At 40.8% G+C, this 27609-nt stretch overlaps 1 protein-coding gene across 1 annotated transcript; it reads right to left on the bottom strand.

Moving 5' to 3' along the window:
- Positions 1-1093: 1093 nt before the first annotated feature.
- Positions 1094-4673, bottom strand: LOC109201601 (protein asteroid homolog 1). Its single transcript, XM_019357364.2, has 4 exons — positions 3433-4673; positions 3127-3331; positions 2722-2884; positions 1094-2641 (listed from the first exon to the last, which is right to left on the bottom strand). The coding sequence occupies exons 1-4, from the start codon at positions 4636-4638 to the stop codon at positions 2479-2481; spliced, it is 1737 nt and encodes a 578-aa protein (XP_019212909.1). The 5' UTR covers positions 4639-4673; the 3' UTR covers positions 1094-2478.
- Positions 4674-27609: the final 22936 nt, after the last annotated feature.

Here is a 27609-nt window from a genome sequence, read left to right as displayed (position 1 = left end):
GCAGTCATTTTTAAATGAAGCTGATACTACATGAGACATTTTCCACATTTATTGTCTTTGAACAGAGAATAATAAAGCCATCAAAAATATACAGGCTTGTTCAAATACAAACTTCTGTAGTGTGTGCCTGCAATTCAGCGAAACTCACCCGAGGAATCCTGTTCCTTGACGCCAAATTGTTATGGAAAATTTCAAATAAAACTGCAACCATTAGGTGAGTGTGTCTTTGAAGTGAGGTTTATTATAATAAAGGAAATTTAAAAAAACAACAACAACAAAACACTGCAGTGGAGAAAAAGTTCAGGTCAAACACCAAACAGTTTTCTGAGGGAAAGACATCACCCTGAACCCTTTTATACCTCCCAAACAAAGAACATTCCACAGCAGATCAATTATTAGCAGATCCTTTACTCTTCAATCTAGGAACAGTTCCGACCAACTGTCATCTCATCTGCAACAGGATGTCCAGAGCCCTCAAGAGGAAGGTGCTTGTGAAGGTGCAATAAAACTTGGGCTCCACTTGTGATCCACATGCATACAACTGATGTCAAGAGTGAGCTTTTATACTAAATACAGAGAGTGTTACTACTATTACTAAAGTGATGTGATTAATACATAACCTAAAGAAATTTCCAATACAGTGCCCTCTGCACTCTGTCTGTGTGGTGTCTCTGAGTAATCAGTGTGTTCCTGTTTTACTTTGAAAGTCTGTGTCTGACATTAGTGTTTGTCCTTCCTACCTGTCTCTTCATGTTTATTGGGTTCAGCCGTGTCTTCCTCCTGTGTGCTGTTTCCTCATTTTGTGTATATTCAGTGTGCTCTCTTGTGTTCGGCGTCAGTCTGTCTGCGTTCCTCTGGTTATCATCTCAGGTTTTTTCTTCTGCATGTTATGGTGTAAGGTTTCTTTACTTGTTTTCCCAGTTCAGGTTATTTCTTAGTTCTGTCTCTGTCACCCTTGCTTTTCTTTGTTTTCACCTATTGAAATAAAGCTCACTTGCATCACAGCCTATGTCTGCATTTTAAGTCTTTCTCTCACAAACTTCACACACCGTGACAGGAACAAGAACAAACTGTCTGATTAGAGATTGCTGATCTGTGTAACTTTATTCAAAAACATTTTAAAACGTGCTCCAAAAGATGTCCAAAAAGCTGAACACTAAATTCAAATCACAGAGAAACAGTTTCAGTTTATTTGTGAAGTTATTTGATTGTAATAGTCATTTGGCCCAATCATCAGATTATACATAGCCAACGTACATTATTGTACTAACCTAAATCACTAAACACCCTAAAGATATACTAGAAATTCTAACATAAAAAATACTATATATGAAGACAGTGGCACATAGAAATAATCGGACCTCGATTACAAGTTTTCCTTGCTATACAGCATTCAAAATCATACATATGTTAGGTGCAAATGTTGTGTTAGAGTCCGTTTGAAGACAGAGAAAGATGTTAGCATCTTTAAAGAGCTTTGAATATTATTCCAGATTTGTGGACCTCTACATGGTCACACTGAAGACCAAAAAATAAAAATAAAACTAACTAATAAAGTTGTTTTAACAGTTACCACAACAACCAAATTAAATACCATCTAATTTCCCTGAAAAATTCTTCTTTCCTCTCTCAGGTGCTCATTAAACACCGGACAGCAATCCATGTTCCTGCTTTCTTCAGATTCATCCTGCTAAATTTGATTCGGTTCAGTTCAGCAAAAGGAGGGAGGAGGAAAGGAAGCCATCGATGTCTTGAAACTGTGTCAATGCATTTCTTTGTGTTCTTAACTTCTACTGTAAAAATAATAAATTCAGTAAACCACATTTAGCTGTTTTGGTTTTTGGTGTTACGGAGTCACAGCCTCGGTGAGGACGGGGTTTTGGGGGTGGGTGACAGGACGAGGAACTGTTCAGAGGTGCGTGTAAGACCCTAACTCTGTTTTCTGGTTTTAATTCTGAATAAATTCATCCAGACATCTAGAAAAGAGAGCTGCACCATGCAAAGTGGGATGTATGCCATCTTCCTCAATAAGACCAGGGTTTTCCCTGAAGGTTTGCAAGTTATCTAAGAATTCCACACTGTTTTATGAACACCACTCAGACACACAGTGGTTTAACAGCATAGTCTCATTGGGGAGGGGACCAGAGAATGCTAGTATCTGACATTGTTCTGGCAAAGTTAAAAAATCATGCAACACTAATTTTAGTGACCTCCAATTGCTGTAACTGGGTATCATTACTGCCAATGTGAATTACAATCTTTCCAAATCTACATTTAGCCAACAGTTTCAGATTAGCCTCAATGTCAGGTGCTGTTGCTCCTGGAATGCATTTGATCATGGTTTCTGGAGTCTCTAGCTGCACATTTCTGAGTGCAGTCAACAATAACCAGAGTTGTTTCCACAATGTGTGTAGTGTTGTCTAGATTGATTTTGGAATCTTCATCCGAGTTCTCCTCTTCCTCAGTCTTCTGCAGTTGTTAGCATTCTTCCTCACTTGAGGGACCCTCCTCGGTAGTTGTTGGATTAAGAATGGTCTTTAAATTTTTAGATAATTCCTTCTTTTCTCCTCTCAGTGTTTTCTGTAGTTGTTTAATTGTGTCTTCATCTGCCAGCCGATGAAGGAGGGGTCCACAGTAAAGTCTGACAGAGCACAAAATCACAGTTAAAGTTGATGAAGTGTGTTAAACATCTATGGAGCACATCATTAGTGTGGTGTTTACCGGACACACTGAGGTTCTGGTAGAGGGGAACACAGCAGCTGGTTCAGGTGGAGGCTCTGCCTCATGCAGCACTGCCATTGGCTGAAAGCATGAGCCACACGTGGCTGCCAGATACTCACACCTTCATCCTTTAAAGCTTTCATCTTCTTCTCAAACTCGTCCTCTACAGACAAAATAAGACAAAGTTTCGGTGCCACAGAACCAGAGACCAGCAGCAGTTTCTCTTCTATTTCAGGCTGATGTGGAAGCATGAGTTCTGCTGCTGTCAAACAAAATCTGTTTAGAGGAACTCTGATTACAGGAACTTTAACTACACCCCATCAGCTGACTGCTTTTTCCCAATAAAGTGATCTGTAGCTATGCATTTCATTGTAGATATCCAAAATGTTACCGAGTGAGACTAACCTGGACCATCGGGCTCACACACAAACCACAGCAGGAGAGCGTGGAGGCAGTTTACAGTTTCAGGTTTTGAATGGTGTTGTAGCTTCTTAAACCAGAAAACAGTTACACAGACTGGCAGCTTCAGCTGGTCGGGGATGTTTTCTAAGTCTGAAGTCTGAACCTGCAGAGCTTGTTCAAACACCCTGCGACGCAAACCCTCAGGAGCCTGCACAGAGAGGTACCACAGACAAGATGTTCACATGTACCACAGAAACATGCCTACCTGTCAGAGTAATTAAACACATATTCAATGATTAACCTCAGTACCTTATGCAGACGCTGTAGTTTCAGTTGTTTCTGTTCATCACTGCTGGGAAGTATTGATGGGACACGGTAGTCTTTGATCTCTTCTCCATCCCTGTCATATTCAGTGCACATCTCACCTCCTGTTAACAGTCCATAGAAGTACTGTCTGATGCGGTAAGCAGCTTTGTAACTACTACGCTGTGAAAAGTCCTCCACAAGTGGGGTCAGCAGAATTGTCTTCTGATCCACAACACTTGTGGTGAAACTGGTGAGTTCTCCACGCTCAACTTTTTCACACACCCATGGTGGCAACTTAGAACTTGTTTTTTCTGGTTTAACATATTTTTTAATGGCGAGTTTGAATGTTTGGTTCTCTTTTTTACCAACATGATTTAAAGCTTCACTCAGAGCACGTTCTCTCTTCTGTGAGTCGTCCAAGCCATCCAGGTTCACTTTACTTAAAAAGCCGAGCATACCATCCAGTCTTTTAATGCTGTACTCACCAGGTGAAGATGATTCCTTTGCAAAAGCACCATTGTCTTCTAATCTTGAATAATCATTTCCTGCTATTGAAGCAAAGACTGACATGAGAGCAGGGTCCAATTTAAAATGCTGACAAAACTTTGAACGTGTGTAGATCTTAGCAGGAATCTTTCCATCCTCTTCTTTTTTCCACTCAAAATTGTGGAGATTAAGGAAACCTTTGTGCACATCAAAGATGTAAAAATCTTTGTCAATGGACAGCACAGCACATTGTTTCTGATTTGCCTCGGAAACAACCTCAGGGTCTGCCTCTCCTAAACACACTTTAAACTCTATTCCTTTTTCTCTTAAGATTTCTATGAAGACATCTTTGACCAAAGGGGGTAACACATTATATCCTTCTGGTAAAGTGCCATCAGGCTCAGTCTCTGCTATTGTCTTTGCTTTTTTCAGTTTATATTTCAGACGAGACACATTTTTTTCATGCTTCTCGGTGTGTGAGCCTCCATCCAGGATGACGTACGGATTGACTTCACAGTCCTGCAGAGTCTTAAAGAAGTTACAGACCTTATGTTTGAATCCGGGATAATCTCCTCCACAGCGCTGGTCCAGCTTTGGATCGGATGTATAATACAAAAAATAGTACAGAGCATTACCATCAATGATGAGACTTGTTTTTCCTACGTGAACGTCTTCGTGGAGACACAAATCATCTATCATTTTCTTTAATGTTGAAACCTCCATGATTCCTTAAAGTGTGGATGAAGATAAGCGGTGGTTATTGTGCTAATGCCTCTGTGTCTGCAGATATTTATACACCTACTAGAGTGCACACCCACACCAACACAATGGGTCACACCTATTCTGACTAATCTAACATACCTTTCTTACTCTTTTGGTTTCATTTCTTTAATCTTCATGTTGTGGTTTTCTGTTTCATTTCACTCTGTGGAGCAAAATCAAACGTGTTTCATTAACTTTCCAGCTGTTAATAAAGCAAAGGTACTTTGTGTCCATCACAAAGTCTCATGACTAAGAAAGAAGCAACTGCTAAAAAATCGAAATCTTGAAGCTTGACTGAAAGTCTTAACTCCTCCTCATGGACTAGCAAAATGTCTTTTGGAGAAAGATTAAATGAGCAGATGACACAACCGGCTGTTTCAACAGGACAAAACAAACACACATGAAACTTTTTTGGAATGGACAAAGTAGCACAAAGAACAAACAAAGTAAACCAAAAAAATAAATCTTACTAAATATTGACCCATAATGCAAATAAGCATGCAGCCTGATGTAAATCCACTGGCTCTTCAGCTGATAAATGCTATGGTCACATCAGTAATGTAAGAGACTGCACAACTCTCACAGGAGCTGCTTTTACTTGTAACAGTGTGCTATTGTTACCTGAAGAGATTTCAAGGAAGCAAGGTAAGCTAATGTTTAAGTAGAAAATCACCATATTGATTGATTGATTGATTGATTGATTGATAATACTTTATTCATCTCGAGGGAATATAAGCATCAGTGCATTTTCCATTTCACACAACACAACCCAGTAACCATCAGAAGATTTTTTTTTATTTTTTACTTTTGCTGAAGGTTTAGATTCTTTCTGATTGAATTTTTGCTTTGAATAAGTGTTGAAAACATTTTGAATTCAGATTTTACAGCCAAAGTAAAAGCAATAAATGACAAAAAATATTCTTTTAAAGAAGTTAATGCTCTCTGACATGGAAGTGTTAATTTGTGAATTACCCCTCCCTGCCTTAAATATCTTTTAATCTCTTTTTTCACAACTCCAGTAATTGTCACAGTTCTGGGTCAATTTTGAGCCAGCTTTTTCTGTTTCTGTTTTGTTTTTCTAAATATATGATTTGTTTGGGTTTTTGGAGTTGTGCTGGTTTGATTTTGTATTAAGGGGTATTCTTGGTTTAGTGCATTTTACATTAGTTGGGGTTCTGGCCTTTGGTTTAGGTCACTGCCTCTGTTTTATGTGCCAATTTCTTTCTGTCGTTCTCTCGGTGTCAAGTTTGCGTTTTTGAGACTTGTTTCTGATTTCCTGTTTTACTTTGAAAGTTCATGTCTCATGTCAGTGTGTTCAGTTTTACCTCCCCCCTGTCTCGTTAGCCTAATTTCTCCCAGCTGTGTCTCCCTCCTGTTGCCCATTCCCTGATTACTCCCCTGTGTATATAGCCCTGTGTTTTCCTGTGCTCCCTGTTGTGTCGTACCCTCAACTTGCTGTGTGTTCATGATTTCCAGTCCGCCAGCACCTCAGTTTAGAGTTTTGTTTGCTTTTGTGAGTTTTTTTTTCATGTAGAAGTTTTGTCGAGCAATAAAGCTGCGTTTTCAGTTTAAGTCTCATTTCCAAAGAGTCCTGCATTTTGGGTCCACCACTCCTGCCTGCCTGCCACACAGCCAACCATGACAGTAATAACTAGGAAGTGACAGACCAGTGACCTGTCCTGTGTTTTTCTTCTGGTTTCTTTTACAGTACATCTCTGATAGAAATGAAAACAAGACTATTTCCACAGCACACACCTGCACAATCAGTTCATCTGTGACATTTTGTTGTTCAGTTACTGATACATGCAGCACATTTCCTCACACAGCAGGAGCATCTGTCCAACGTAACATGTTTCTCTGTCTGATGAACAAAGACAAAACATTTTATTTAGAACATGATTCATAGTTCCAAGAGTCTGGAAACGTTTTAGAATCATTAACTTATTCGCCACACCTTGGCACACCTTTGTAACTAGCTATCCCACATGTCTGTGAAGGTTCTCAGTCATCCAGGTCATCGTAGTCAAAGGAGTTTGGGAAGAAAGGGTCTGGACTTCTTTAAGTTGCTTGAAGACGGGGGACAGGGGGTCCTTTGTCCCTCTTTGGGGGGATACTCCCACTGGGTTTAAATCTGGGACTCTCCACCATTTGACCTTAGAACTGAAGAAGCTTCTTAGATGAGAGGTGAAACGTCTTCAAGCAACTTAAAGAAGTCCAGACGCTTTTCTTCGCAAACTCCTTTGACTAGCTATCCCACAGTATCTGACCAAAGAAAATGAAAAGGATAAAAAAAAAACTCATCTGGATCAGTACGAGTCGACTCTGATGTATCGCTGATATATGTGTAGATGACATGTTTGTTCAGTGAGGTGCTGATTCATATTATTATCACATCAGCATTAAAGGCCAGAACCATAAAATACATTTATCAATATCCTGACCATTTGTTTCACAGCAAAATGAGCAGAATTAAAGAGCTTTTAATGTGTTTCACTTTTCATCTGATCTGTCAAATCAAAATGTTCACAGAGTCAAATGCCGTGGATGGAAGGAAGCAGGAGTGAAGGAGGAAGTGAGATCATTTGATCAATGGTCATGACAATTTGCATATTGATGATCAAGGAACTGACCTCCCAGGCCATTGTTCTTCAGTGGTGCTATTTTCAGTCATTGCGCAAATGTCCTGTTTATAAAGTTAGAAACCTGCAGTCAGCTGAGACTGAAGAAGTCACCTGGATGATGATGAAACGTTTCTCCCACTGAAAACTTCCAGATGAACAGAATCAACCTTTTGGGGCGACCCAACATAGGCTCTCGCAATAAGAAAGATGTGTTTGGTGGCAAAGTATGACATTATTACATTTTTAAAATTTGTTAAAAATGTTTAAAATGAAATTAAAATTCTACTGTTTCCTCTCTTTTAGGTTTAAGCTGAAGATGGAGACAAAATATCAGGAGGAAAACGAGAATTAGAAAGCTGAGGCCCAAAAAGCTGCACCAGTGTCTGTAAAATCTGATACTGACATCTAAAGAAGGCCTGTATGAAAACTACTACCTGTATTAACTGTGCCTGTTTTGAACCAGCAGGGAGGCTTCTGTGAAAATGACTCCTGTTGAGAATAGATTCCTTGATATAGGTCAGTGTTAAAGAGAATATAGTTTGTGATTGCTTGCAACATTATAATATTGCGGTTAATGAGTGTAAGAATACAAAATAGAAAAAAGGCCTGTTATGGGAACAAAGAACTGAGGTACAGGGCAGGAGGACAATCAACCCCACCCCCAGGACAGCAGCAAGAGTTACTGACGGTGAGGAGCAGACAAAGGGCAAACGGGCACTACCATAAAAGGAGATGGGGGTCAGGGTGTCAGCACCCTTGGCCTGTACGAAAACTACTACCTGTATTAACTGTGCCTGTTTTGAACCAGCAGGGAGGCTTCTGTGAAAATGACTCCTCAAGAAATGAAACTCTGTGAACTAATGAGGTTCAATGAAGCTTCAAAGCCTCATGAAGTTTCATCTGATCATAACTAACAGAAACACCAACAATACACAGACCGCTCTGTGAGGCTTTATTTCTGTTCCACAGAGTTTGAGCTGCTCTGTTTTCACACCACTGCCCTGCCTACTCTCCTTTATCACACAGATTCTCAGTCCTAGCATGTTCCTGTGAAATAGGAAATTCACATTTAAATGATCACAGCTGTAACAGTCAAGTTCCTGCAGCTGAACAAACAACCCCACCCTGTCACCACATTTGAATGAAGCTCAGGTGTTGATGCTGCTCAATGATTGGATGGTTGGTTTCAGCTCTGCTCTCAGTCTTTACTGCACAGGTGAAATGTGACTGGATCTCTAGACTGGAAACAGAAACTCACTGAGAATGTTAGCAGTATAAAGATTTATACCGCAAATAAAGCAAACAGTGTTACAGTGTCAGAGCTGATCTGGGATCAGTGTGTTCACTCTGGAGCTACAACAAGGTTTCATGTTAAAAAGGGAACTTTACTCTAAACCAGTCTGACCAGTATGAAAGAAACTTTGAATAAAAACAATATAAAGACGTGTTATTACAACATCTGTACATCAACATCTATGAAATCAATGGACTGATTAGGTTTGTGTTCAGCAAAGGATCAAATCTTTCTTGTTTCCATAAATCATTGATGAAATTACTGTAGTTAAATAAAGTAATTATAAAATTTTGTGTAATTCAAAGGTTGAAAACTTGTAATGTTGTTCAAACTTTCCTGTTTTTATGTGTGAGCAGCAAAAAATTCTCTAAGGGTCTAAAGGTCAAATCAGTAAAGACGATTTCGTGTGTGACAAACAGGTCTGTAGTGGAGATGAACATTCAACAGGACAGTCAAAAAGAAGAAGTCAGTCACATCTGAACACAGAGACACACACAGGGAAATCAAATACAAATTGAATGTAAATGAAGGAGGAAGACAGCAAAGAAATGTTCCAGTGTCCAGTCAAATGAACTCGACTGTTCCTGCTGAGCCCCTCCACCTGTGCTGCTGCCTGTCCAGGAGTCAAACAGTTTGGTGAACAGCTGATGTTTGATTGATTTCTTCATACAACAATTTCTTTTTATTTACTGAAAGAAAACTGTCTCTCAAGTCACACACACCAACGTGTTACTGTTTCTTCTTTCGTCCTTTCAAAATATATGACAGTAAAGTTAGTTGCGATGTGTTAAGTTAATATTTCTGTTTGGAGTCAAACTGATAGGAGCGGTTTAGCTGCAAGACAGCTGTGACAGGACGATGCTGCAGAGCCTCTTTGTTCAGGTGTGAGTCAGACAGAGAGAGAAAACAACCATGTCTGTTTATTAAACTACTTCACAGTGACACTCACATGAACATGAACACAGTGAAGCTGGACACAAACAGCCTGGTAATGTTGAATCCTTCCAGGATTTCAGTGGTTCTACAAACACACGTCAGCCTGACTGTGAAAGCACAAAGCTGTCGTCCACACAGCTCACATCTGGACTCCAGAAACAGTGAAAACTCCCAGACTGATGCCACTGGTTATCAGTCAGTAACATTTCATCAAGCATTTTTACTGGGATAAACACTTTCAATCAATTTGTATGAAACCACTGGTCCATCTGACACTGATCAGTAATCAGCTTATTCCCGTGAAGGAAAAACACAAGGAATGGCCCCAGTCGGTGTCTCAGGAACGCACTTCGAATCCTACCACAAATGACCCCGACTCCGCTCGCTGCCTTTTATTGGAAAAAACAATTACAAGTTTTCACTGTTTCACAAGCACCTCCGCTCGTAAAACCACCCTTGGTAACAAAGACAAGGCACTGTGTGTGTGTGTGTGTGTGTGTGTGCACATGTAAGCATGTGTGCAAGAATGTGTGTATGTGTGTGTATGTTAGAGTGTGTGTGTGGCATGGGGGTGCGTTTGTGTGACCTCCTGATCACAACTGTTTCTAACAACATCCTTGGTCATAAAGGGGGTAATCTCCCCCACACCCAATACATGGCTCAATTCCTGTATTGGTTCACTATACTCACACACAGTGAAACCATAAAAAGGGCAGGAAGCTTACCAATCATCAAACAAACCTTCACAAGGGATGTGATTGTGATAAAACCCTCTCCGTAGAACCTTGAGAGGCTGGAGAGGGGGACAAAGGAATGTCTTGATCCTATAGTTTGAACTAAGACTTTATAAATTTAAGAAACACAATGGCAACATTCAACAATTAGATTTAACAGATGGGATGTTGATCTTCCCTTTAATTTTTCTTAAGAAGTCGACATTCGGGATTTTATAAGGCGACAAGAAAACAACAGGAAGCAGCTCCAGCTCAGTTCAGGTTTGAACAAAAAAAATCCAAAGACCAAAGTCTGACCAACTAACAATGAAGGAAGGACAAAAAGGTTTCAAACAATAAAAGAAGAAAACTCAAACTCAAATCCACTGATTGAGTACAACGTAAACACAAAACCCTCAGAGTGTGAGAGCAGCAACCAAAGTGATCATCATGACACAAAGACATGGGCTGCCGATTATCTGCCTTTAGGATTGGGAGGACGACTCCCCCATTATTTTGGAAGTACTGCCAACTAACAGTGATGAAGTTTGAACTGCATGAGATTGTTTATTTTGATATGTCACTCAGTGGTCGACCCCTGAAAGAAAGATAGGGAGGTCACAGAGGGGAGAAACTGTCAAACGTGCTATTATAGTGAACTGGTTTCAAGATGTCTGTGCACGTGTTTTCCTTAATGATTTCAAAGCAATGTTCAATGTATACAGTCGTGCCCAAAAGTTTTGAGAATTACATAAATATTGGAAATTGCTGCTTAGGTTTTTATAATAGCAAGTTGCATACACTCCAGAATGTTATGAAAAGTGATCAGATGAATTGCATAGTCCTTCTTTGCCATGAAAATTAACTTAATCCCCCAAAAAACCTTTCCACTGCATTTCATTGCTGTCATTAAAGGACCTGCTGAGACCATTTCAGTAAACGTCTTCAACACTGATTGGGTTGTTGAACTCACACATGTGTTCATTAAAATGCCGTCTAAATTGCACACGCCTGGATCTGTGGTTTTTATGGATTCTTCTCTCAATATTGAACCCTAACATTTGGGGGCTTCGTCCGAGGGGGGAAGTGAGACAGGACGGAGAAAGGTCCGAGGCGTCAGGCGCTCAGGCATTGGTCAGTGGTCAAAGTGAGTGACAAGCCGGCATATAACAAAAGGTAGGCACCACCTGTTGATCTTATGAACCAAAGTGTGTCAAATTGGGCTGTGTAAATTGAAAGTCTACTCACTGAAACTACTGGTAGATGTCTGCTTTGATTTTGGTGAAAAGTTGAAGGTTGAAGTAATGATAATGATAAGGAAGTATAAGTGACAGTACTGAGTAATGAGAATAAAGGAATGAAAAGAGAATTAAAGCAGTTGGACTGCGAAGTGAACTTTTAGAATGATAGGGAATTTGGTCATTGTGTGGGTTCAAGTCCCATTGGTTATGCAACCCTTAAGAACTTTCTCGGAGGTGACGCTCCCTGCTGGATAGAGAAATTTATCCTTCACCTAGCGATGACTAGGGATAGTTTCGGGCAACATTCGAGGAGGACTCGGGAATCTCCAAAACTGTTGAGGGTTGTCCTTAATCTTAATCCTGTTTTGGGTGTAGATTGTTGTTTCAAATTATTCTAAAATTACTTGAGGACGAGGAGTCTGGGACCCTTAAGAAGCGCATTTTCTCCTTGGTAACGCTTGCGCTAAGACAGGACGCTGATCTTAGACCTACTAGGACAGTAGGGATAGTACCGTCGACAGCGGGAGAGAACTTGGGAACCTCTGAAATTGCTAGGAGTTAGAGTCTCCTATTTGCGCTTTTTTGGCTACGATAAATTTGGTTAGGGCATTAGCAATCGGGCCACCGTCAGGGACGGAATACTGGCTAAAATTGGTCGCAAAAAAGTCAGGGACTTTTATCGGTTGGACCGTTATGGATAAATTTGTCGAAATTTATAGGATTTAAGAGGCCTAAAAGAAATCTGTGCAGTTGTAATTAATAAGACGTCTGTAATATAAAATATGAGATCTATGAGTAGGATCAGTCTCTGTGTCAGTAATGCACAGCCGGATGTGCACTGATGGTGTGTGTAAATGCAAATGAGCAGCGGAGACGCGCAGAGAGGGTGGTTTCAGTTTTCGAGAGGACTGAGCGCTTTGCTAAATGCCTGTATATAAGAGGTTGGTTTTGCTTATTATGAGAGTGTAAATACAGTGTGAATATATTAGTGTGGATGTATAGTAAATGACTGAATTTTGATAGATGTATATTTCGTGAGCCATAAATGTTGGTGTGTTTTATTTTCAGTTATGTGTGTGTGGGGAGAAGCTGCGAGACGATGAGAGGTTTCAGTTTTCTTTTTCTTTTTTCTTTTGACTTGCTCTTTCTGATCATGGAAGGCATGTCCAAAATACTCGTATGAAAGCGTATCTTGTGTGATTTAATTGTGTGAAGGCTGTCAGTATGTGATTTGAGTGACTCTGCATGATTTGTCTGAGTGAGTGGAAAATGGAAGTTTGAGAGAGAGAAGGCAGTGTGTGTGAGACGAGTCATGGCGTCTGAAAGAGGTTAGAATATTTAAAAGTGTGTGTGAGTGAAAGGAAGGTGTATTGTTTTTTAGACCAAGACTTAGTAAAACTAAAGAGGGTTTGTAGACTGTAAATATGAAGAAAAAAAAAAAACAAGTGTTTGATTAATCTGTAGGAACAGGAAAGAGAAATAGGAAATACTGGGCTGCTGTGTGTAAGAGGAAGGTGTGTGTGTGACTGATGATGTCAGGGGAGCACCCAGAGAAATAGACAGAGTTAAATTCTAAGAAGATGAAGCGAATGCATGTTTTAAGAAAAAGTAATAAAGTAATAAAATTATATTAATTACAGGTTTTAGAAAAGAGACAGACTGAGAGAAATAAATACAGGAACTAACAATTACATTAATGAATTGAAAATGCACATACACAAACTGTTACATGTGAAATTATTGTTGGAAAGTTTAATAAAGAAAGCAGTTTACACTCCTTTAATTTCCAGAACCAGTGTGTCCCCTAGGCCTGATAACACCCTTGCCCAGTTGGCTCCTGTAGTAGGCGGGCATGGAAGGCTGGACAGCCCATGACGGGTAAGATCCCACCTCGAAACCCTGGGACAACCTAAGGCAAGGCGCAGTCACGATTGCTCGAACCTAAGTCCCGGAGTGACCTTGGAGTCACTGGAGGAGACGGGATTTAACAGGTAAGGCCACTGGGCACAGACGAAGGGGAAATGTCATTAACAATGACCAGTGATGAACCAGAGAGAGAAAATACACCCTGTCAAAGGAGTTTGAAACACTGCAAAAGAAACATTTACAAGATCACAAAGATCATAAAGAAACATTTATAGAAATCACACATACAAACGGAAAATGCACTAACCTTACAGAGATAAGCTCATGAAGAGTAATGTATAGATAGTGATTAAAACTTGGCTAAGAACACAAACATATGTAATTAAATCAGCCTGCTAATTTCATGAGGGTTAAAATGGTGTGAATGTTGAAGAAAATACACTTAAAACACACTTGGATAAAATAGAGTTGTGGAATAACTCAAACGAAGCTGTATGACAAGGGAGTGAGTTATGGAAAAAACAAAACAAAAGAGAAGTGATTACTTAGGAGTGCTCTTGCACTGATTGATCAGAGTAAGTGATTAGTATAGAAAGAAAATGAAAATGATTCAATAATGTGATAAGGTTTAAACATGTATTCCTCTTGTTAAGTTGGCTGTTGAGCTGTGGGTTTATGCAAATTAGCTGGAGTGAGTGAGTGACAAAGACACTTCCTGTGTGCGTGTGTGTCGGAGGCTTTCGGTTCAGTTCAAGAGAGAGCAGTGGCTGTTGAAGAGTATTGGGAGAAATATATAATGGTAAAGTATCAGGATATTTGATTACGGTGGTCAGGTCTGTTCAGAGGGGCAGATTTGGACAGGAAATTTATAATTTAAGGATGATACGTTGTTGAAATTGGTTTTTATCTTGTGCTGAATGAAAACGGTCTTTGATCTTTTGACGAGGTTTTCGGTGTGTTGAATGGGTGAAATTTAAGATTGTTTTAGATTTTTGAGGCTGTTGTTTCTATTTCAAGAGAGGGAGTTTTGATAAACATGGACATGTCTAAAAGGGCCATAGTTTTGTAACAGTGCACTTAGAGAAAAAACCTGTCAGGTGATTTTGTTTGGTACTTTGATGAGCTAATAATCAGCTCTCTTTTTTCATTTTTGTTCTAAGCAGGCCTGGAAGAGAGTGAACCGACGACGCTGACAAAGTTACCAAGTACGAAAATCAGGTGGGCAGTACAGATTATAATTGATTACAATCAGAGACTGATTGGCGGCAAGTCTCTGTCTAAAAATGGATTGTATCGATTCAATCCAGTCAAAAGTATAGAGAACTATTTTCCTAAAAAGGAAAACGAAAAAAATATCATGTGTGAATGCATGGGAGTGAATGTGAGTGGTTGGACCAAGGGGGGAAATAAATAAAAGGTTGACAAACAGGAGAAGTGGAAGACTTAAATCTGGGGATGCTGATGTTCCTTTGAGTGAATTTCTGTTTTATTGATTTGGGTTAGACCATATTAATACATTATAAAATGCTAAAAGGGAAACATTGATGTAACTTAAGTTACCATTAACTGAGGTAACACATGATTAATAACTGTTTTGTTTAAGTTTATTTTGTGTCATGACACAGACTAGATCATAAAGGGAGAGTTGAGTATGAAATGTAAGGCACAGGTTTTGTTTTCAGGAAATTCCAAGGATCCAGACTTTGCATGGAGCAACGATTGTGAGGAGATTTGACATGATGATTAAATTGATTTTGTTCCTTAAACACAGGTTTTCAGGGCTGGAGCAAAACACCGGAGAGGACAATTGCTGAGCTGTTCTGAGAAATGAAATGACTAACCTTTTTTCCTTTTGATTTGTTAAGCTTGGGTGGAGCATGTTGAGTTTTTTGCCACATGAGATGTGTCAAAAAAGAGAGGGATTTAAGGTTTAATTTGTTTAATTTGAAATGGGTTTTAGTATGATTTTATGACGATTGGGGTTTTTTGATAATTTAAATATGGTAAAATTCTTTAAATTCTTTAAAGAGAGGAGTAAAATGAACTGAATTCTGTTTAGAAGATAAATTGCGGGGGTTAATAAGAAGTTGTACATCAAACTTAGGGGGGAAACTGTGGGAATAAAGGATATGCTTTGGGGAAAATAGTGAAGATTTTATGAGTAGAAAATGTGGGATTTCTTTTTGATTTTTAGGATAAGATGAATAATATTGGAGATTATATATGTAGAAATGATTTTTCATACACATTGCATTTTTGTGCCTTTGACGGAGTTGTGGCTCAGAGAGTCGTCTCTTGAGGGTCACAAACTTTTGGTTAACGTTATGATTAGCCAATCTCCTGTGAGAATGACCTGAGTTATTGAAGGATTGCACACGCTTACAGACATATAGAGTTCATTAAGACCTGACAGTATTGATTCCAGGCAAAAGGCCTGAAATCCATTTAGCATTTAACTGAATAGGAGTTTCGTTTGTAACTAAACTGTGTGACATGTAAAATATGGAGATAACACATGCAGTTCTAAATTAGTCCTCTTATATAAAATGCAGTTACAGGATAACAAATACTTGTTGAAGGGATCAAGTTTTTGCTTTAAACCAGGTCCAAGGGGGGAAAAGCTTATGTATTTTGGTTAAAACTGATAAAATATAATGACTGATAAAATATAATTAGAATGTACCATTACATTGAGAGTAGTAAAATGAAATAAAATGATATATTAAAACAGGACCTTAAACACAGGAACTGTGAGTGTTAAAATGAAGTTAGTGTCAACACACAGAAGTTGTTCCTAGGGAGCTTTTAGCTATGATGAAGTTTATCTAGGAGCAATTAACTATGTGCTTACACTGAGTGATTAAAGTGATTGTTTTTCTTTGATCCTTTTAGTAGAATAAGCCCTTATAATGATTTTATGATGATTTTGCTTGTGATAGGTGACTTTAGATGAGAGGCACTTGCAGCAGCAGGGACAGTTTTGTGCACAGGATGTTGATGATCAGATAAGGAAAAACAGGAAACGTATGTCAGCAGTGCTGTAAGACTGTTAGAAAGCTGTAGATTGAGATGAGTGATGTTTAAGATTATATAGGAATAAAAGTCAAAAACCAAATACGAAATTAGGTTCATGTTTTGAGAACAATCGAGGAACAGAGTAACTTAGAGCATAGTAGGGAGAAAGTGTTTTCTATCCTTTGCAGGAGGCCCAGAAGAGAGGGACCCAGAAGAGGAGCGGAGACCACTTAAGCATGAAGTGTTCTCAAGTGGGAGCGGGCATTTTATAACTAAGACCACCTAGATGACATGAGGTTGTCTGATTTGTTAAGTCACAGGATGCCAAGAGAGGGTCAGAGCTAAGAACAGTGATCCTAATGTCCATGATGTCTGGGATGGACAGGGGAGCAGCTGAATGGGCCAAGGAGTGACCCAACACACAGTATGGTGACCTCTTGTGGTCAAGAGGTCAAGAGAGGGAAGTGTAGAATTATAGGAATTATTTTAGGGTTACTGTTCATAACCATCATCTTTATCATTGCATTAATTATCATTTCATCCAAGCATTTATTGAAGTGCTGGCATTAGGTTATAATTTGTATTACAGGGGTTATCATAATCAAATATTAACAGGTTTATTACAGGTTCAGTTATAATCAGTTGAATCTATAATTTAAAGGTTTCTGAATGTTTTTATATTCTTACACATAGTCTTCAGTGGGGGAGAAGCTGATTGCAGGCTGACAGGAAACGGTGTGCTTTTGCAAAAGTGAAACCAAAACCAGAGTTTTGATGATGCTATTATCATCTTTTATGCATTTATACGTCTGATTAAGCTTTGATTAAGTTTTAAGTAGTTGTAGTAGATTGAAATATTTGTTTTATACATTTTACATAGAAGTTAAGATCATCACAACACAGGATGGCCTTAGCCTGGTTGCCTACGTGAGGTCAACTAAGGTGCAGAGAGCAGATGCACACTCTGTGTACGCACAGACACATACACACACACACTGTTAGGGTGTAGGTGAAAGTTGACTGATGAAGCAGTAGATGCACGATGCGAGAGCTGAGCTGGCTTACGGGAAACCACCGGGGAGAAGATGGAAGCCAGTGTACTTTTAATTGTGCCTTGAGTTGTCAAATAGAACATTTGTGGTTTTGAAGCTGATGTATGTGATGACGCAATGAGGGGGCGTCACTAAATATACTCTGATGCATATAAAACTGTATTTTGATGTTAGGAGGATGAGATTGTGGGGCTGTCTGCTTACAGAGTCCGCTCATTCTCCCACGCGTGTCATTTCATTAAAATCATCGTCTTTACCCTTTGGACCAGTGTGGTTACTTGCATTCCTCCTGTGTGTCCTTCCCTATATTTTTGAACCTTAACAGTTTTTATAATAGCAAGTTGCATACACTCCAGAATGTTATGAAAAGTGATCAGATGAATTGCATAGTCCTTCTTTGCCATGAAAATTAACTTAATCCCCCAAAAAACCTTTCCACTGCATTTCATTGCTGTCATTAAAGGACCTGCTGAGACCATTTCAGTAAACGTCTTGTTAACTCAGGTGAGAATGTTGACGAGCACAAGGCTGGAGATCATTATGTCAGGCTGATTGATAAGATAAGATAAGATAAGATAAGATAAGATAAGATGACCTTTATTAGTCCCACAGGTGGGAAATTTGTTTCGTTACAGCAAAAGTGCAAAGTTATGTAGCAGAAATTAGAAGACACTGGAATAGAATAAAATAAAATAAAATACTATATACAATAGAATACAAATGCTATATACAACTGAGTAAGAAAATACAAAAGTACAACTTTGTCAGAAAAAAAAAAGAATTGCACTTCTAGCAGTCTTATTGCACATGTGTGGATGTGTGTGTTTGATCAGTTAAAGTCTTTGTTGTGGAGTCTGACAGCAGTGGGGAGGAAAGACCTGCAAAATCTCTCCGTCCCACACCGTGGGTGCCGCAGTCTCCCACTGAAGGAGCTGCTCAGTGCTGTCAGAGTCTCCTGCATGGGGTGGGAGATGTTGTCCAACAGTGATGACAGCTTAGCCACCATTCTCCTGTCACTCACCACCTCCACTGGGTCCAGAGGGCATCCTAGAACAGAGCTGGCCCTTCGGATCAGCCTGTTCAGTCTCTTCCTGTCCCCAGCAGAGATGCTGCTGCCCCAGCAGACCACACCATAAAAGATGGCTGAGGCCACCACAGAGTCATAGAAGGTCTTCAGGAGTGGGCCCTCCACTCCAAACGACCTGAGTCTCCACAGCAGGTACACTCACTCCCCTTCTACTTGTATGTGAACGCACTTTGAGGTGCAGATTTAGATCCACCACTTTTAGCGGCTCCACTAACACTGAAGCCTCACACAGAAAGTCATTTCCATGTGCTGTTTATTTACTTTCCGGCTCTTTGAAGCTTTGCTGCCAAATGTGGAGGAAAAGTTTTATCTGGAGCTCTGCAGCATGTAGAAACTGATATTAATCTTTAACAGGGCTGTCAAAACTGAGAGCAAGCAAAAGAACTGCTGTATAATGCCGTCCACTCACTTAGTTTAATTGGTCACATGACTGCATCATATGACTAAAATGCATCATTGTTTTCAAAAAGCTCAGTTTTCCTTGACCAAAAACGCCGTCTCAGTGTGGAGGCCAAAACGGAGAGAAAAAGAAGCTTTTAGAAGGAAAACGTATCAGTGTGGACATGGCCTCCGTCCTCTGCTCTGATCGACTTCAGCTTTCTCTACACCTCTGAAACCTGCTGCTGTCTGTACACCTCATGCTGTGTTTGCTGTTCTCTCAGAGTGTCAGGTGGAGGAGGGGGCGGAGTCTGTCCGGCTGCCTGAGGACACTCAGGTGGAGTGGTGGCACCGTCCTGAGAAGCCTGACAAACAGGAGCAGCATCACAGAGTGAAAGAAAGACGAGCGTGTGAAAAGCGGACAGTTCAGCCTGACCCTTAAACGCCCCACAGACAGATACAGCTGTGTGGCCTGGAGCCAGGGAAACATCATGGATGGAGAATCGTGCTGCTCACAGTTACAGCTGTTTGTTCACTTTCACTTGGTTCTCTTTCACTTATTATTTTATTGTGTTTCTGTGTGAAGCTGTCGTGTCTCCTCTGCAGGGACGCTTCAGGTCCAGGATCAAACATCAGGAACAGAAGCTGCTCCATTGATCCGACTCCTCTGATGGCTGATCAATCAGTTTGATCTGTTTGATTATTGATCAGTGATGTCAGAGTGGAGTCAGTGTGATGCTGTGTGTTTGAGGCTTTTAGTGTCCATGAAGGTCTCTGCTGCCGTAGATCCTCTGAACTGTGACAGAGGTCTCACTCTGGAGGAAACTCTCAGCACTTTCCAGCAGCTCCTCCATCATGGAGGACGTTCCCTCACTGTAACAGGTGGAGGAGAGGAAGCACAGGTGGATCCCCTGAGGAAGAGGAGCGTTCCTACAAACCACATGATCACATGACCAGAGGGGCGTGGCCTTCAGTGGTAGTAATAAGTCCACATGTGACACTTTGAAGGCTCCAACAAAGCAGACCTGTGATCACTTTAACTCAGTATGATGGATTGTTTGGATTTGTCTTTGTTTCTCTGGCTTTTCTTGTGTGTCTGTGTGTCTTTGTGTGTTGGATAGAGTCATGTGACCTGCCCAGGGACGACACATGAGCAGCTCAAATCTGGCAGGTTTCCATCTTCTGTTTTTATCCTGATGTCCATGAACATGAACTCTGTCCCTGTCAAATAAATCCAGATAAAAACAGCCGGTTGCATTAAATCTGATCCAGTGTTGTTGTTCTTCTGTGGTGTTTGTGATGGAGCAGCTGCTCCTGACGTGTGTGAAGATGAAACCTGGGCTCCTGCAGCTTTCTTTGCTACAGAAAGTTACATTTAAGATGTTTAATGTCACATACAATGAAGTTTAGGACTCATTTAAACCAGCATGAACTAACAGTTGTATAAGGAAAGGGAAATAAATGAGATGTGAACACCAAGAAATAAGTGAAATGATGATGAAGAATGCAGAACTATAATTTAACCAAAACTAGATCCCCCAGAAACATCCTCAGAAATCCAAACCTTGTCTCTGAGACCCAGAAGTAACACAGTCTACACTAGACTGTGGATCCACCACAGCCCTGCAGGACTGTTTGGACAATATGGTCTGGAGTGTATTCACAGAAGGAACAGACTTGGAGGGCCACACATCTGCTGTACTCTCATACATCTGCACTGAGAGTGTAACAACAACAAAGACAAAGTGTTCCCAAAGCAGAAGCCATGGCTCAACAGTGAGGTGCAGCTCTACTGAGAGCAGTGCCTTCAGATCAGGAGACCAACAAACCTACAAAGAGGCGTCTGATCTAAAGGCATCAAAGAATCCAAACGCAGATTCAAACAGCGCATCGAGGAACACTTTAACACAAACCACTCCAGAAACATGTGGCAGGGGATCAAGACACTCACTGGCTACAAGGACAATCGCACACAAACAAACTCCCCGCACATCACCTGACACCATAAAGCAGTTCTTCGCCCGCTTTGACCAACAAAACAGTGACACCAACACCTATCCTGCGTTACAGAGAGGGACGACGCCCCCATCCAGCTGGAGCAGCATCAGGTCAGAGCCACACTGACAGAGTCTATGTGAGGAAAGCAGCTGGTGCTGACGGTGCAGCCGGTGGAGAGCTTAAAGCATGTGCAGACCAACTAGCAGAGGTTTTCACCACCATCTTCAACCTCTCACTGCTACAGTCTGTAGAAGGCAAACAGGTGGACAGAGGACGCCATAATTACAGCTGTTCACACAACCCTCACACATCTGGACAGTAGGAAACACGTACGTGAGAATGCTGTTTGTGGACTTTACCTTCAACACAGTTCAAGCCCACAAACTGGTTCATAAACTCAGCAACTTAGGACCCAGCAGCTCACTGTGCAGCTGGATACTGGACTTCCTGAGCAACACACCCCAGAACGTCAGAATGGGAGCCACACCTCCTCCACCCTCACTCTGAACTAGAGATGGACCGATCCGATATTACGTATCGGTATCGGTCCGATACTGACCTAAATTACTGGATCGGATATCTGCGAGAAATAAAAAATGTAATCCGATCCATTAAATATCAAAAAAGCAGCTCACAAAACTTGCGACACGGCGTAACTCGGCTCATAACCGTAGCACGTTGCAGCAGTATGCATCATGTGATAGAGGGGCTGTGTGTATTTGTAGCCTCGCTACCAAACCAGCATTTAATCTCCGAGGAAGTTATCCCAGAGAGAAGTAAAGCAAGTGTGCAAGTTCATCTCTGAATGTTTGTAAAGCATTCCCGCATTAAGCTTAACAACCAATATAGCGACTGCCTCTCTCTCTCCCTCCCTCTCCTGCCGCTACTTCAATCGTGAAACTGCTTAACGATCAGCTGATCGGCTTTTTTGTCGTGAGTCCGTCTCTCTTCTTTGTTTTTGGCCCACTTTGCACCAGAAAGAGGAAACCAGCGGCTGAACAACAGCAGCACGTTTAACCTTGATAAGCTGTTGTTAGAATTTATTTAATATTTCTTTCTACACCAGGATCCTTTTCTATGCAGCTGACGGCTGGTAACTGTGCAGGGGCGGATCTAGCAAAGTTTAGCCAGGGGGGCCAATAGGGCATGAACAGGGAAAAGGGGGCACAAAGACATACTTTTCTTTCTTATTCTCATTTAAAATGTCTAGCTTTTAATAAATAATTATCTGAATCTTACACCCAAAGTTTTAATCTGATGTAAAATGTATAGAAGTCCATTACTGTATATAGTAACTGTTAAGTCTAATATACCCCAGTAAGCTATAGTACTTTTCCTTTGGGAAGGTACCATCTGTGCAGTCTGCAATTCTGTTGAAGAAAGATGTTGAATCTATTTAATTATTCTTGAAAAATAATTTATTTCTGTGCATTTTTTTTTCACACTGCATCAAATTAAAGTTGATTACATTGATTAAGCATCATGAGGTGGAGGGTGGGGGGTGGTTCCCTATTTTCTTTTGCTGGGAATTTGCAACCCTATTAGTTAGGTTGCTTAATATTTCTGCTAAGTACTCTTTAAAATACCAGAATAGGGAGGATGGAGTAGGTTTAAGTTTATTAGATTGATCAGTGTTGCTGAACTATGAAATATTTTGGGCGCAGTGTATTTTTTACATACAGGTATAACAGAATAGCTTTAGTGTTGTTGTTTATTTAAACTTGAGTATGAACTTATACAAAATGCAGCAAGATATTAAAAAAACAGTTTTATTGATTAAAAAAACACACTATATTGGATTCATATCGGTATCGGCAGATATCCAAATTTATGATATCGGTATCGGTATCGGACATAAAAAAGTGGTATCGTGCCATCTCTACTCTGAACATGTGTCCTCAGTCCCCTCTTATACTCACTTTCACCCATGACTGTTCTCCAGTCCACACCAGTAACACCATTATAAATGTGCTGATGACACCACCATCATAGGACTGATGGACAACAACGATGATTCAGCTACAGAGAGGAGGTTCAGCATCTGAAGCAATGGTGTGACGACAACAACCTGCATCTGAACACAGCCAAGACCAAGGACATGATAATCGACTTCAGCAGAACAAAGCCATCTGAGCACTCCACCCTCTACATTGATGGAGGAGGTAGAAAGGGTGGAGAGCTTCAAGTTCCTCGGAGTCCACATCTCGGCCGACCTTACCTGGTCCACAAACATCTCCCACCAGGTAGGGAAAAAGGCTGCACTTCCTCAGGAAGCAATGTCAAGCCCCAAAGCCTGCTAATTAATTTCTACTGCTCCACCATCGAGAGCCTTCTGACCTCGTGCTGCACCCTCTGCTTCAACTGCTGCACTGTGGAGGACAAGAGGAAACTGCAGCGCGTGGTGAGGGCAGCAGAGCGGCCAATCGGCACTTCACTAACCCCCCTCAGAGACATCTATACTGGCAGCCTTCAGCAGGAAGCATCATCATCAAGGACCCCTCCACCCTGGACACTCACTTTCCCACCTTCCCTCTGGTAAACTCTACAGGTCCAACAAAGACAAACAGACTCAGTAGAAGTTTCTACCTCCACCCTGACTGAAGGTTAACTGTGCTGTTAACACTCATGGACACTTGCACTAGATTTATTTCTAACCAGTATTCATTACAGTAGAATTCCTGCCTCTATTTATAGAACTGTATTCTTTTACAGCAGCAACCAGCATTCCTACGCTTACTCAATGTGCAATCCCACCAATCACAGAGTACCTTATACTGAACTGATCCTCCTCTTTACACTGTACCTGCAGATATATCTATAGATCTGTTTCTGTATAGAACTTGTGCAGATCCTTTTGTTTAGATACTTCATTTATTGTGCATTACACACATTCCCTGTGTAGGTACCTCTGAAACTTGTTCTTATCTTTATTTATCTTCTTCTATTATCCTGAGAATCTGAATGTAAACAGATACAAGCTGCCAATGGAGAGATGCCAAACTACTCATTGTTCTGGTAACACTGACAATAAAGATCTTCTATCTTATCCTGATAGAATTTCTATGAATTTCTGTCAAACTGTGGACTGACGGGACGAGTCTTCAGATGACGTCTCTGCTCATCGCAAGAACTCGAGCAACTAACCATAAACGTTCATCGTCTCTGTGTCTGACTTTTAGCTTCAAAATCGCTTCATTTCATTTTCTTCTTTTCTTCTTAACATAGAAAATTCCATTATGAACATTTGGGTGCATATGAATATACTTCACTTTATGAAGCATCAACCCATGCAGTTCATCTTCAATTAGATTCACCATCAGCTCATTTTCACCTCAACATCCACATAATGTCTTTTTGATTCAAATACACAGGAAAACTTTCTTCCCAGAAACAAATATATTCAGTATAATTGATTTGATTTCCATGTTAATGTTAGATTAGTGGCTCCTCCATCCTTTCCACACAGACTCTCAGTGTGGGGCCTACAGAGTTATTATCAGATTTTCTTATTCGTTGCTTTGGTTAAACTTCTACCTGATTGTATTCTAAACAGTTTCAGTCAGTTAAGCAGGATTAACTATCAGCACAGTCACATATGAATTATGACTCTATTGTTAACTCTTAATATCCTGTCTTTTATCAGGATGGAGTTCTGGCACATTTCTTATCTTCCAACATTCCTGCAGCCACACACACACTAATCTCTCAAAGCTGAGTCTACACACACAACATCTACACATTTAAATCATGTCAATTATTCTCATTCAACATATTCATTAAACTTCTGATTCAGAATGAAGATGATTTACTAATAGCACTTCATATCATCACATCATATCAGAGAGAGACATATAACCATAGTATGCTAATAGCAAATTCTTTTGTCAGGTTTAAAGTGAGATCCTGCTTTAAGGGCAGCTTCATCTGCTGGTAATGACAGATGTTTCTAGTATATCAGGCTCAGCCAACATTACAGGGACTTACTTGCAGAGACCCACGAGCTCCAAACTTGGTGCTTTATGATTGGTGCAGATGCTCTAAGCTACTATTAACCAATAAGAACCACGGGGTCAGGGGTCACTACAAGAACTTATCAGCCACGAACTTGTATATATAACTTTACTCACACTTGTAAAACTGTGTAAGTAGAATTCAATGGGGCAGAGTGACCTGAGCACAGGCCCACTCTGTGACACTCAGAGCTTTGTGGATAAAGATAAAGATAAAATAAGATGACCTTTATTTCCTGATTTATTTATTATTTATTTATTTACTTTATTAGTCCCACAGGTGGGAAATTTGTTTTGTTACAGCAAAAGTGCAAAGTTATGTAGTAGAAATATTTCTGTTTGTCCATTAAAGTTGTTTGTTGTGATCTTTTAAAGGATCCTGTGATGATCCAGAGCCTGGCTTGTCTCAGGAGTCTCTCAGTGAGCTGAGCAGCAGCTACAGCTCTGCTGGCCTCTGTGTTCACCTGCAGGAGACGTGGAGACCCGCGCTCACCTTCTGCAGCACTTAAACACAGTTGCAGTGAGGGAAGGTGAGTCGTCCTTTAGCAGGACATCATTCAGGCTTTATTAGCATCACTGTGACTGTTATTGTGTTTGTAGGAGGTTTCCTCTGCTGGTCTCAGACAGCAGCAGAAACATCAGCCTCCCTGTCAGTGGAGATCAGTTCTTATGTGCTGTTGGCCAAACTCAGCGCCTCCCCGACTGCTGAGGATCTGGGATGTGCCTCTGGTATTATCAGGTGGCTGACTGGGCAGCAGAACTATTACGGAGGCTTCTCCTCCACCCAGGTATGACACCACCCGAACAGCATGAAGCTCATCTTTGAGTTCATCTACAGTCTTGGACCAAATCAGAAGAAATAATCCTGAAGCTTTCATGTTGTTGCTTTTCTCTCAGATATGCAGACTTGTTTTAGCAGGCAGGATGTTTTTATTCATTATTTACAAGATGAAATTGACTTTGGTCTAAAAATGTGTTGTTTTAACAGAACAGCCTTCTGTGCACCAACTACACGTAACAGCCTGTAAATAACAGCTCAGCTGCAGTCTGTAAGTTTCTACCTGTGATTTCTCTACTTTGTTTCTCTGAGATCATCTCTGTTAAACATATTTAACCTGTTTAACCTTTATTTAACCAGGAAGTGAAGCTTAGAAACTCTTTGTGAGAGTGTGTTGAAGTGACACAGGCAGTTTGAACTTCATGTCAACATGAATCCATCCTGTAGGACACAGTGGAGGCTCTTCAGGCTCTCTGCTCCACCCTGGTGTTCAGTCCTGAAGGTTGGAGCACAGGGACAGTTCAGGCTCCAGCAGTCAGCTGACATTTGATCAGGGCAACAAACTGCTCCACCAGGAGGAGGCGCTGCAGGACGTGTCAGGAAAATCCAGGCTGGAGGTGAAGCTGCATGTGCTTCAGTGCAGCTTAGTGACAGCATCATGTGACCAGGTCCTGGTTGGTGTCAAACAGGCTTTCTTTGTTTCTTTGTACTTATAAAACACTAAAGAAGCATTTTCACATGTAATCAATGTGTTTTCATAGACAACATTAGAGCTGACAGTAAGAACTGCACACAGTACAATTCTGTTTGACACTAAATTAAAAATCAATAAAGTCACTTTGTGTCTAGATGAGAATCAGAGAAACTTTCTTCATCCCAGAGAGAAACTGAGCTGTCGGAGCAGCAAACACACAACAAACATCAAGCACTGATAGAAAATGAGAAACACAGATATTGATGATAAATATCAAGATAAAGAGATAAATATAGAGATATAAATATAAAAGTGTCACAGTGTAGAAAAGTGACAGCAGGCTGCACTGAGCTGTGATTGGTTCTGTTTGTTTCCCAGATTTGTGCACCTACAACATCCCAACACCTGCTGATGTCCCCACTCTCAGTGTGAAAGTCCACACAGAGGTGGAGCCCACAGGTGGATCTGCCAGAGCCAGACTGACTGTGGAAATACATCCCTGTAAGTATGTGACAGGTTAGAGGAGAGTCTGTACCAGCGTGGAGTCACTGTGGGTGATGAAGAGCATGTGTGCACACACTGTTCAAACACAGCTACAGTGGGAAGGAGAAAACTACAAACATGGTGGTCCTGGATGTTCCCCACAGTGTGAGTAACTAGACAGACTCTACCAACACGTCATGTGACCACTGTGATGATGTCATCTCCTCACAGCTCAAACGTGGCCTCCTGGTGAGTCGTGTTGAACCAGAGGAAGATCCTGTTCTGGTGTCCTTAGAGGAGGTCAGAGAAGTCCACAGTGGGGACACCAGATGATGATCTGTGGTACAAACTGTGTCTGCGATCGTTTCTGTCTCGTCCAGTTATCAAAGGACACACCATCAACCACAGAGATCATCCAGGAGCTCCCAGTGGACGACCTGAAGCCAGCCGTGGTCCAGATCTATGACGACTACCAACCAGGTCCAAGTCTGACTAAGCTTTACTCCAACAGCTCACTGACACACTTCAGAGGATCTATCAGACTGAACAGTTCATACAAGCTGATGTTTCAATCAGTGGGACTCAGAGAAATGACACTTTCATAAATCTGGTTTTAGTCAGTTTGAGTGTAAACAGGAAACAAACTGCATCATTTGTGCTTCTTGCACCAGGATCCTCCTCGTCTCTCCCACAGCAGGAAGTTCAGCTCTGCTCTCATGAAGCAGCAGGAAGAGGCTCAGAGTGAGGACTGAGTACAGACTGATGG

This window comes from Oreochromis niloticus, unplaced genomic scaffold (genome assembly GCF_001858045.2).
Source record: "Oreochromis niloticus isolate F11D_XX unplaced genomic scaffold, O_niloticus_UMD_NMBU tig00000768_pilon, whole genome shotgun sequence".
Taxonomy (NCBI): domain Eukaryota; kingdom Metazoa; phylum Chordata; class Actinopteri; order Cichliformes; family Cichlidae; genus Oreochromis; species Oreochromis niloticus.
This window is presented reverse-complemented; position numbering and strand designations above follow the sequence as displayed.

Excerpts from the sequence above, each read along its gene's own strand:
- LOC109201601 (XM_019357364.2), bottom strand. The coding sequence starts at position 4,638 with ATGGAGGTTTCAACATTAAAGAAAATGATAGATGATTTGTGTCTCCAC. Across the intron at positions 3,332-3,432 it reads AACTACAGCGTCTGCATAAG|GCTCCTGAGGGTTTGCGTCG; the intron begins GTACTGAGGTTA and ends CTCTCTGTGCAG. Across the intron at positions 2,885-3,126 it reads GTGTGAGCCCGATGGTCCAG|AGGACGAGTTTGAGAAGAAG; the intron begins GTTAGTCTCACT and ends TTTTGTCTGTAG.